Genomic DNA, 13028 nt, shown 5'->3' with positions numbered 1-13028 from the left:
GTTCACCCAATTAAGGCTACATCCAGCTTGTCTGTACTATATTCTTCTCACCGCCACTCGTTACAAGTCACTCGGTTTACAAGGAAAATATAAATAGGATTAGAAAACCCTAACAGCAGCTATTCATGGGCCCAAGCCCAAACTGCTAAGGAAATTACAATAAAACAGAGGCCCACAATAGTACCTAGCCTCTACGGGTAGAGCCGGCAAAACAGGCTCGGCTCGGTGGCCCAACCCGCCAAACCGGGGGGGGGGGGGGGGGGCTGAGTTTTTCAACCCATCCCAAAAGCGGGCGGGGCGGGCTCATTCTTTGGTGGGTTGATGGCGGGCATAGGCGGGCCGAGGCGGGTCAGTGTAAAATAGGCTCGGGCTGGCGGGCCAACCCGTCCAACCCGCCAAACGGGGCGGGGCGGGCTGACTCATTTTTTGGCAGGTTGATGGCCGGGTAGGGCGGGGCGGGGAGGGGCGGGGCGGGGCGGGCGGCCCACTTTGCCACCTCTATCTACCGACCCCCGCCCGCTCACCTGGGAGCGGGACCCCAGTTGCCTTTCTGCTGACCCCGATAATTAGGGCCTTCATCAGCATGCGAAGTATGAGCCATACCCAACATATATTGCATCGACGTTGACACAAGATATGAGACACCATACGACACGACACTGCGACACGTTAATTCTAAAAAATATTAAATTTTGACATGTTAAGACACGTTTTGATATTAAATAATATTTTTAATATATGTAGTATATATTATATTTAATATTCAATTATTTTTAAAAAATAAAGCTAAGCTTATAATACCCATTAATTTTGCAAATAAACATAGATATCACAAATATTTATATTAAACTCAATAAAATAGTAATAGTAATCTAACGAATCTAATAGTTGAAACTAAAAAAGCAACACAACTTTTAAGTTATTTTTTGAGTCTTTACAACACGTGTTAGAGTGTGTTATCAAAAAAAAAAAAAAAAAAAAAAAAAAAAAAAAAAGTTTCATACACGACATGCCAGGTGTGTCCATGCATCATAGAATAACACTCATAATTAAAGGTTTGTATAAAGTCTTAGGTTCTCTCTCGCCCCACCACAGAATAACACTCATAATTAAAGGTTTGTATAAAATCTTAGGTTCTCTCTCGCCCCACCACTGAGCTTTACAAATCTTAGCTTTACCATCATTTCTCTTGGTCGTCATTTGCACGCCGTTACAATAATGAGATTATTATGACCGTGTGCATAAATCAGCAAACGATTCATCTTAGATATAAGGATTGATTCCTGATACATGTCAGGTGTGTCGATGCATCACAGAATAACACTCTGATACATGAGTATTGTGGGGATACAAAGGAGCTTGTAATATTTTTTTCCCTAATGACTTAATGCATCATAATTGTACCAAAAAATACATTATGGTTGGTTAGCTTGATAATGGATATCACGTGGATTGTCGGAGACAATGAAGCATGTATTTGTTAAAAATGATTAGAGATAACTATTTGGCCATCCGTGTATACTACGCCACTACGTCTTGTGGTAAACGTTCTCCGGAGTCGTAGGCTTGAAGGCCAAGCAATAGCAACTCAAACGAAGAAGGGTAGGAGTAATATATGCCAAGGTGATGCTGTTAGTCATTGATGGTGCATGCACCCTTATCGATGTACTAGTTGTTGGTTGCACTTTGATGTATGGGCGGATTATTTTATTGGCGAAAATTCACTATTCACTATAGTTTGGAGGAGTATGAGCTCCGGGGAAGACCATATGTCACATAAAACTAGATTTTTAAATTCAAGTGCGATTGATTAAGTTCCACATCAATTAGGAATAGACTACGCAGGAAACCCACAAATTTAATACGTTAAGATTTTGGGTTGTTACGTTACATTAAATCCACTTTTAATTTGCTTGGGTTCTTTACTTAATTCATTATTATTGTTGGGAATTCAAGTGTACGTTACAAAGTCTCACGTTTGGAAGAAATGAGCTAAACGTGATGCATATATAAGTGAAAGCACCCCTAATCCAAATGCCCTTTGATTAATAAACTTATTGTTGGTTGTTGCTTAAACTTATTCGTAAGAAATTGCAAATTTTATAAAAAGAAAGTAATATTTGTCTGCTGAATAAAGTGCCACTTTATTTGAACTCACCTTTTTATTAAACCAGAAAGATCCTTAATTAGCACCTTTTGTAATAATATTATTATTGCAAAAGTTTAATATGCTAATAATCAAACTAGTGCTGCATTTTTAGTATGGTATTCCTTTTAACAATAATTGTAGTACTTTTAGTAAATCTCAACTGCTACAAAAAGCAGTCACTGTTATATAGATGGCTTTGTTTGTATTTGATGCAACTTTCGGAAGTGATTTCTTAAAGCTGTTGATAAAGATCTTTTATGCATTCTAATGCATCTTTCAAATGGAAATTTGATCTATTTCGGTCACGTTGGAGGGCAGTGTGTGCCACAATATCATTAGAGAAGTAGGCTGAGTCATAAGCTATCCCAAGCCAAGAGAGATGCGCATGCATTTCAGTGGGGAAGCTGTGGGGCACAGCGTGTGGTTTGCACTACTCATTGCTACAAAATTTGCATGTGGGGGACAAAGTGAAGGTTAAGATATCTCAATTTTCACTACCTAGGAGCAAAAGTGTTTTGGAATTTCTTATAAATCATATCAAGCGACACAAAATATATTGAATAGTCCCAACTATAGCACAATATATAAATAACATTCTTCTTTTTTCTGTAGCGTGCCAAAAGATGGAGACCTTCAGAAATTTTCGTGTTCTCTGTTTAATCTTTGTAGGGGTAATTGTTGGGCTTAAAGGTGAAGAGATGAAAAATGGAACTGCTCATAGTCAAGGCAATGCCACTTTAGTAACTCTATCTCATGAAGGTAAAAACGAAGAAGTAAAAGGAAAAGACATTAACAGTTCCTCGAATGATGTTGTGTTCAACACAAGCAAAGGTAGTTCGTATAATAGAGGAGGAGGTGGAGGTGGAGGTCGGGTTGGAGGAGGATTCAGATGGGGATGGGGTGGCGGAGGTGGTGGTGGTGGAGGAGGTGGAGGGGGTGGTGGTGGTGGTGGAGGTGGAGGTGGAAGTGGATGGGGATGGGGTGGAGGAGGGGGTGGTTGGTGGAAATGGGGGTGTAGAGGTGAACCAAGACATGGTAAAAGGAAACAAGGAGTGAGGGGCATGAAGAACCATTACTCATCAAAGGAAGACTATAGGCTTGGGGAGTTTGCACAATGCATGGTAAGAACAAGGTGCCGAGGCATGAGGTTGGATTGTCCTCTTCATTGTGGTGGACCTTGTTTCTATGATTGCCGCCATATGTGCAAGGCTCATTGTCTCCGACCCTGAAATGCTCAAGCAATTTCGTTAATTCCTTCATCATCTATTTCTTTTTCTTTTTTCTGATAATTTAATGTTGATTGATTCAGAATTGTGATTTGGATCAAAATCATTACTATACATTGCGTTTCATTGATAGGCTTTAATGCTGACACTGGTTATAAAGTCTGGTTTATACAACTGATTGCTAAGCCATTTATTCTTTTATATTGCAAGTGTTACTTTCTTTTTAATTTTAATTCAACAATATTACATCGTTGTTGTTGAAAGATGATGGAGGAACTCCCACCACTACATGTATTCATGCCTTTTTTATTGAATATTGTTGGGATATTCAAATGTGATAAGTCCCACATTGGTCATAATGGACTAAGTGAAATGCATGTAAGTAGGAGTATCCATGAACCCAATACCTTAACTTTTTGGGTTGAGGCATGATGTAAACCCACTTGCTACAGTTGGTGTAGCTTATCCCATTGATAGTGGTCCCCCTGCCATAGGCTCTAGGGGTGGAAATACGGGTCAACCCGACACGACACGTGTTCGACACGTAAACTATTCGACACGACCCGTACACGACACGTTTTGTAAATGGGTAAAAAAACACGAACCCGAACACGGCCCGTTGTGGGTCACGGGTTGACACGACACGACCCGCAAAATTTGAAATTTAAAAAAAAATGAGATTTTTTGAAAAATAAATAAATTTAAAACAACAAAAAAACAAAAATAGACTAGCTTTTGTCTTTTGAAAAAATTACAAAAATAAATGAATAAAAATAATAATGACTATATGTATCAATATTTAAATGAATAAAAATAATTAAAATTACAAAAATAACCCTGTACGGGTTGACACGCGAACCCGCGGGTTGACTCGTGACCCGTCACAACGTATCACATTTATGCAACCCGTACACGACCCGCTCCTACCCGTGGGTTGACATGACACACGTTTTGACGGGTCGGGTCACGGGTCAACCCGCGGGTCAATACCTGTATTGCCACCCCTAATAGGCTCCTTATACCCACTTGGGCTAGCCAGGTGTTTGGCTAAGAGGAGGGTTGAGTACTTGGCCTTGGGATACTCGGTTAAGGGGAAGCATACAAATGTTGAGTTTATTCACACTTGAAGGGGAGCCACTTAACTCTGATATCAAAGTCAGGTTGAGCTCGGGTTAGCCAAATATTTGGCTAAGAGGCGGGAAGGGGAGATTGTTAGGGGCTCGAGAGTAAGGGGAGATTGTTAGATTATTCAAATGTGATAAATCTCACATTGGTTGGTAATAAGCTAACTGAAATTATGTAAAATCTCACATCGGCCATGAGGGAGCATTTGGGGTTTGATGTTGTAAAATTATGTAATTGATGTGTTGTAGTGTTAGATGGTGTTTGGATGAGTTGTGTGTTGTGTTGATGCATTGGAAATTAAATGAAAAATACTTGGAGTGTGTGAGAAGTGCACATTCGAACCTTTAAAGGAAATTAAGGAAAATTGGTGCTAGGATTATAGTACATGGAAATTAGGACTTGAATGAGTGTTGTGTAAGCTTGTGAAGGCATAGCAACCTTGAAATAAAATCAAGAAAATTGTTTGGGAATTATGGCCATAAGGTCGAACGTATGCTTTTGGGGGGTGTGAATTTTGGTACATTGAATCTTGATAATTTGCAACGTGTGTTGATGATCCTCGTGTGATCACTGTAGGTTGCCTCCCACGGAATTGAACCAGGAGCTTTGAGCTTGGTGGGTTGTGTAAGAACCTGCACTGTTAATTAAGGAAATTAATTAATTAATTATGTGAAATTAGGAAATAATTCGATAATTGACCCTATTAATTATTATAAGGCTTAAATAATATTGGTAAGTGATTAATAATTCTGAAAGTCGCTTTTCGGACGAAAAGCGCAGATACCGGTTCTGCTACTCGGTATAAATGTGTACCGATAAAGTATCCCGGAAAATTATGAAAAGTGTGTATTTGTCACTAGAATAATATATAGGACTTGTAACAAGTTTCAAGTTAAAATAATGAGAACTGGTGCCAGAACTGATACTGGCTATGGAAAAGCGCGTACCGGAAAGGTGCTGCAAAAAATAAAATAAAAATATGAAAAATCATAAAAAATGAGTAGGTTCAGATTCCAAAGTTTGAGATTAAAATGCTAAGCGTAACTATTAGCGCTAATACAGTGCGTTTAAATCTTAAGTGGCCTATATAAGGCCTTGGCACATGATCCTAGGATAATTCCTTGTGCCTCAGTCGTGAGTTTTCTGACCCTTTGAGCAGCTGAGCTTCTTCTTCACCATTCTTGACCTCTTCCTCCATAGAAACCTCCAAGAGACCATTTTTCTTGGTTGTTTCTTCACCTAAACACCTTGGGTGAGTGGGAACTATCATTGGGAGTGTAAGGTGAGCTCTATTTCTGGGTTGTGGTGACTGTGTGAGGTGAGTTGTGGGCTGACTTCGTACTTGGTGAAGAGGGAGCCTTTTTCCTTGGTTGTGGGAGCTCCAAAGAGTGATCTTTGTGAAGAAAGGACCTTGCTATGTGGTCATTTTCGTTCCCCTTGCAAGTCAGACTTGAGGAGCTGCTGTGAGAGCTCCAAGAGCACTTCAAGCTTCTGTTTTGAGGCTTTGGGTATGTTCCCTACCTTGATCTTGAGTTTTAGTGGTTTTAAGGTTGTGTCTTGGCATGTTAATGGGTTAAACATGTAACCAATCAGTATATGAACTTAAAAGAGAGTAAAAAGCATGCTTTAACGTTTAGAAGTGTTAAAAATGGAACCTTGGAAGTGATATCTCACGAAATACAAAAACTGCATTCTGTCGCGAAATATCCGGATATTGATATCCGGATATCGGCTCTATGATATCCGGATATTGATATCCAGATATTCCCCCGACATATATCTGGATATTCGAAGAACAGTAGCTGCACTGTTCATACAGAAGGCTGTTTTGGGCTTGTGGACCCTAGATTGATGAAGTGGGACTTCTGTAATGATTAATCTAAGTCAGAATCTAAGTGATTAAGGGCTTGTGGCTTTGTGAGAAGCCTAAAGACATGAAACGTAAAGGAAATGCATTGTCTTTATATCGTATACTTGTTGAGTATGATTATTGATATGATTGCTGGTCCAAACAGATTGTGTTTGTGCTGTGTGTGGACTTTGAGCTTGGTTGGACTATTGGTTTGGATAGCTAGCTTGAAAGGTAAGCTTTCGTGTCCTCGAATTGATCTGTTGCTTGTTCCACCGACCTCCATGGGAGGGTGGTTTATATGCATGTATGCTTTTATGAAGATGATACATGCATTGATATACGCCTGAGACATGTTGATATAGCTTTTGATGTAATGTATGAATGTCATGTTGGTACTTGTACGACCAGGCAGCCACCCTGGTGTGCAAGGCATGTCTAATGTATGAATGTGATATTAGTACTTGTACGATCAGGCAGCCACCCTGGTGTGCAAGGCATGAGGCAGCCTCCCTTATGTAGGTAGGTAACAGACGTGTATAAGCCCTATCCTGTTCCCTGGCCAGTCGAACCGCACTCACATACATCACATGATTAATGAGTTGTAGTATTTAACTCGTTGAGCAAGAGATTATACTGTCATGATATAAATGCCTTAACATGAACATGCATTGAAATTACTATTTTTGAACTTATATTATACTTGAAAGTGAGCTTGGGGCGGAAGAGTCTTTGAGGACCATTTGTCTTACTGAGATTTCTGTTTAGAGATCTCACCCCACGTTTAGGTCACCATTTCAGGTTCAGGTAATGCGGGGGTTGAGACCTCTTACAGCAGGAGGCTGGAGCTTAGCTGATATTTGTTGTTTATGATGATTATGCTTGGATTCTGGATTATGCCTGTTGCTATATGCTTTTAGCTTGTTATCGTTATCATGCTGTTTGTATTGAGACTTGATGAGTATGCTATTTATTTGGTGAGCATGGGGTTTGTCCATGCCACATTGATTTGACGATATTAAGTTTATTCGAGTTGTATAATTGTATCAGGATTATGTCCGGACTACGTGTTGTAGATCCGTGGCTTAGATACTCATTTATTTATGAGGTATTTCAGTTAGCTGTCTTTTGCAATTTACATACGGGCGGTGTTTTTATGAAATTGATTATGTAATCAACTTGGCTAATTTAATGACGTCATAATTGAAAAGAAAAAGAATATTCCACATTTTAATTAAGCGTGTCTTAATACGATGGCATGTTAACAAACCGGGTATACACGAGGTGTTACAGGTTGCCATTGGTCAGGGACCAAAGGGATTTTGGTAAGTCGTCTTGAATCTATGCATGATTAATTGATAATCTTGCATATATCTTGGTTGGTGGTAATTGAAATGGAAATGGCCTATCTGTAGGCATTTCTTGTGAACCGAGCTCGGTGACACCTTGATTTGGAGTTATCAAGCGGAGGAGATTATTCAGGTAATCTCTTGGTACTGGAGTTTAATCCCCGTGTGTGCTCCACCATGCCCTTTGAGGGTAGTGGTTGGAGGTGTATGTTGGTAATGTAGTATAACATGCTCATGCATTATTGTATGTTAGTGGTACGTAGAATGTACCGAGTCTCTGGCCAGTAGACAGTTTGCCTTCGGGCGTTACGGACTTCCACTAGATAGGTCTCCATGAGGGAGTTCCAGTTGACCTGGGGTCGTGGTGTGTCATCCGTAGAGGAGCGCATTAGGAAGTCTTGGGTGTATATGGATGGAGGGTGCCTTGGTTGATGTTTTGGGAACACTTCCTTGGTTTGGAACCCGTAGGCTATATGCCGAGGCCAATAAGGAGGATGTTGCGTGGTAATGGCATCGACCATTCCAGCTTCATCGTATTTTATTCTCTATGCTTTCCTACTTCACTAAATCCCTTGTTTTATCCCGTTTTGAATGTTATATTATATTATTGATATGCATCGAAGTGAGCCATTGGGTGGAGTAATCTCCAGAACCTCTGAATTACTGATATATATTCGTATATCTCACCCCGTTTGGGGGCTTTATTTCAGGTAGTAGTAGTGGCACTGGAGCGGCGGGCAAGAGGCCCATAGGATGAGCTTGGACATAGGATTATTTTGCATTTTGTGGCCATTGGACCTAGGCTAGACTTAGGACATGAACATTGCTTGTGAGCTAGGATTATTATCTGTCATCTTTGTTCATGTCACATTTTGTCTAAGTTTAGTCATCATTTCATGATTTATTTTGGAGATGATCATGTTGTATATTGGTTATACTTTCTGGAAGTTATTGTAATATTTGTAAAGAGGCATGGTAAATTGTATTATTGAGACCTCGTGAAATATTGAAGCATGTATATGCTGAAAGGGTAATAGGCCTATTCTCGGACGTGATTTATGTTTTATGCTAAAAAGAATACATGCAAAGGAATTAATGTGATTGAAATGGTTTAAGCTTTGACAATGTAAATGTTGAATTGTAAAGTAAGCTTTTGATATAAATTGTGAAGGGTTGTAAGAGCACCAACGCATTGCTGGTCCTTGAGTGCCACCCATGTTTATTAGGTACCATTTGAGGAGGTTAGATAACACACCCTTAAAGGTGGGATATGTTGGAAAAACAAAGGAGACTATGGCGAATTTTCTAGAAATTGGCAGAATTTTTGTAAAATTTGGGAGGGCATATCTCCCTCCACAAGGGTCCAATATAGACGTGCCATATACCATTTTAAATCCTGAGATGTCCAATATCTTGTGTCAAAATTTGAGAACCATAGGAGTATCACGCAGCCCTGTAGAAGTCGGAGAGCACAGACTGCTCAAAACGCCCCTGCACATGGGGCTGTCTCTATGCGTTTTTGGGAAATTTATTCCCGCTTCATTTCTTGGTCAAATTAAGTTCATGATATGTCAAATTTAATCTTAGGGAGTCTAGTTTACTGTATAAAAATTTGAGAGCAATTGGTGGAGTGTATTTCCCAGAATCGTTGAGAGAGTGTGGGCTGTTTGAGGATGGCTGACAGATTTGCTTATCCAACTTCAAATGGTGATAACCGAAGCAAACGAGAATTTTTTTGATCTTGAGATAGCTCATTAGAAATATAATTAAGTTTAGAATAACATACTAAAAGATGGGAGGTTCGCGACATGCTAATATTTCGCAGTAGCCAGAATACCGAACCATGTTCGGATAGGTAGAAAACGTAAAAGTAAGATTTAGGCTAAGTGGGTTTATGGGAACCCCTTGGTGTCTTGAGAAAAGTATTATATGATATCTAGGTATTTTATATTATTATTCCGCAATGAGTTTTCAGTTACGGTCACAACTCTTATTTATTACGTTTTATTATTATTTTAAATGCTTGCGTAATAAAAAGGTAAAAGTTTACTCGCATTTTTATAAATGAATTCTTGTGATTGTAACTGCGCTTAATATCATAATCAATGTTAACAATACCAGTACGTAACTGGCTGTTACATTTTATGGTATCAGAGCAGTTTACTAGGGAATTCTGATTATGTATGACTGTATTTTGTGTTGCTTAGCTATTTGTGAACTCTTTATGATTAATGCATATGTGATTCCTCTGTGTGGGTCTAATCAGCTCATTCCTTTGTGTTGCATGTACAGATATCATGAGGAGGGCTCGTGGTCACCGTGGGACACGAGGTACAGATTCTCCAGCGCCTGATCCGATTACTACAGTTCTGAATGTTCTGCAGGCAGAGACGGCTGCTAACAGAACTATGACAGAAAACCTGATGAAAAATAATCAGGATATGCTGCAGGCCTTCATGACTGAGATTAGGGCTGAGAGAGCTCAGTATAGGGGGGATGATTCTCATCCACATACGTGTCAGGCGGATCTAGGGGAAGCCCGTGGCGGGGGACACCACCAATGGGCTAAGGCTAGCCCAAGTACACCAAGTGGGTTCAAAACCACATCTCAACCCAAAACCTTAAAGCATAGGGTTCATGGATCCTTCCACTTATATACTCTTCACTTAGCCCATTACCAACTAATGTGGGACTCATCACACTTGAATATCTCAACAATCTCCCCCTCAAGTGTTAAACCCAACATTGATATGCTCTTCTTCAACCGAGTACGCGAGCCAATCACCAGCCCAGCTCGAGCACAATCCGGCTCTGATACCACTGTCAGGCAGGTCCAGGGGAAGCATGTGGCGGGGGACACCACCAATGGGCTAAGGCTAGCCCAAGTACACTAAGTGGGTTCGACACCACAATATGGCTACGGTGACTTCTACACCTACGCCATCTGTTACAACTCATCATGAGGGGAATGGGGCTAGTCACCATTCTGGTGAGGCTAGTCAGCCCACTGTGGATCCTACATATGTTGTGCAGCCTTCTATTGATCCTACTTTTGTTGCTCAGTCCTCTGGTGTTGCTGAGCAGTTAAATGCTGGTGCTGCTGATGAGCAGAGGCTCATATCCTTCAGGAAAAGCAAACCACCAGCATTTCAGGGGTCAAGGGACCCGAAGGTGGTTACTACATGGCTGATGGGGATGGACAAGTATTTCAGGTAATGAGGTGCCAGGATCCCCAGAAATTGATGTATTCTGTCTATATGCTAGAGGGTGATGCCCACGAGTGGTGGTGCAACACATCTCGTCCATTCATTATTCAGGGAGAGGAATTGAATTGGGCTTTATTTGAGGGGTTGTTTCATGAGGAGTACTTCCCCGGGATGTTCGGGAGGCTGAACAGGGAGAATTTGATAAACTGGTACAGGGGACCATGACTGTGGATGCATATTTGGCCAAGTTTAATGAATTGGTCAAGTTTGCAAATTATGGGGGTTTTCTGCCGACTTCTGAATTTTTATCTGCTAAATTCCAAAGAGGACTAAGTGAGAAGATTGCAAAGAGAATGTGAAATACTGCTGTTAAAAATTTTGCTGATCTGGTGACCCAGTGTAAGAGGGTTGAGACTGTGTACGGAAGGTATCCGAAATCAAATTTCGCCAAGGAGCAAGAGATTAAGAGGACATCTGGTCCTCCTGGTAATAATAATAGAGGTGGCTACCATCATAATAACAACAGGGGTAGGGGATTGCAGGTAAGGCAGCCTCTTGGCCAATTTAAAAGAGGTGGTGGTCAGGGGGGTGGTTTTAATGATAGGAATTCTGCTCCTCAATGTGAAAAATGTAAGAGGTATCATCGGGGTCCTTGTACTGCGGCTCCTAATTCATGCTTTAAATATGGTAAAGTTGGACATTTAGCAAGAGAATGATATAGCAATATAGGGCAGGCTGCGAATCTGCAGGTTTTGCCATCTATTCCTACTGTGGGACATGTGTACACTACAAATGTGTAGCAGACAAAGAAGGCACCGAATCTTGTGAAAGGTATAATTTTTATCTCTAATATTGATTTATCTGTGTTGTTTGATTTGGGAGTGACACATTCGTTCGTGGCAGAATATGTTGCTAAGGGGTTGAACTTAAGGGTAACACAAATGATTCTCCCTATGCGTATTACTACTGCTACCGGAGAGGTTAGTGATTTCTTCTTTATTTGTAAAGAAGTGCGGTTTGCCTATGAAGGCAGGGGTTACACCATTGATTTGATTATCTTGCCCCTGGCCTCTGTTAATTTGATTTTGGGTATGGACTAGTTGTCTTAAAACTGCACAATGATTGATTGCTGCGGGAAGAGGTTGATACTATCTCACTAGAAGTCTTTTGTTTTTCCGTCTCCTTATCTGTCTGCCTGTCAAACTATTAAAGCCTTGAAGGCTGGTGATCTGGGTTATGTCTTCTTGGGTGGATTGGTGGGTGACAAGGAGTTAGAAATTTTGAGTATTCTGGTGGTTAATGAATTTGCTGATGTATTTCCTGATGAGATACCAGAATTTCCACATGAGAGAGATTGAATTCTCTATTGATTTGTTGCCTGGTGTGGGGCCTATCTCTTTGGCTCCATATCGGATGTCGCCACAAGAGCTGGCTTAGTTGAGGAAGCATATTGAAGAACTATCTGCAAAGAACTTTATCAGAACGAGTGTGTCTCCATGGGGAGCACCGGTAATATTTATGAAAAATAAGGACGGTAGCATGAGATTGTGTACTGACTATCGGCAGTTGAACAAAGTTACAATTAAGAATAGGTACCCATTGCCACGTATTGGTGATTTGTTGGATCATTTGAGGGGTTCCTGTGTATTCCCTAAGATTGATCTCTAGTCCAGATATCACCAGATTCGAATTAAGTCGTAGGATGTGCCTAAAACGGCGTTCCGATCCAGATGCGGACACTTTGAGTATCAAGTGATTCCTTTTGGGCTTACTAATGCCCTTGCGGTGTTCATGGATTATATGAATCGTATTTTCAAACCGTATTTGGACCAGTTTGTGTTAGTGTTTATTGATGACATCTTGATTTATTCCAAAAGTAAAGAGTAGCATACGAAGCATCTGAGGACTGTGTTGCAGGTGTTGAAAGATAAAAAGTTGTATACCAAGCCATCTAAGTGTGAATTCTGGCTATATGAGGTGCAATTTCTGGGGTATGTTATTTCTGCTAGTGGTGTTGCGATGAACCCAAGTAAGATTGAGGCGGTAAGTGATTGGGAACGACCTAAGATAGTGACTGAGATCAGGAGCTTTCTGGGTCTTACTAGTTATTATCGCAGGTTTATA

General features: G+C 40.6%; 1 protein-coding gene across 1 annotated transcript; it reads left to right on the top strand.

Annotated features, from left to right (window-relative positions):
• Positions 1 to 2772: 2772 nt before the first annotated feature.
• On the top strand, positions 2773 to 3378 carry LOC133295181 (glycine-rich cell wall structural protein 1.0-like). The gene has a single exon (XM_061493976.1). The coding sequence runs from the start codon at positions 2773 to 2775 to the stop codon at positions 3376 to 3378; it is 606 nt and encodes a 201-aa protein (XP_061349960.1).
• Positions 3379 to 13028: the final 9650 nt, after the last annotated feature.

Source organism: Gastrolobium bilobum, unplaced genomic scaffold (genome assembly GCF_033153095.1).
Source record: "Gastrolobium bilobum isolate Gb01-03AN ecotype WA unplaced genomic scaffold, APGP_CSIRO_Gbil_v1 utg4929, whole genome shotgun sequence".
Lineage (NCBI taxonomy): Eukaryota > Viridiplantae > Streptophyta > Magnoliopsida > Fabales > Fabaceae > Gastrolobium > Gastrolobium bilobum.
The sequence above is the reverse complement of the archived record's forward strand: the minus strand, read 5'-3'. Positions and strand labels throughout refer to the sequence as shown.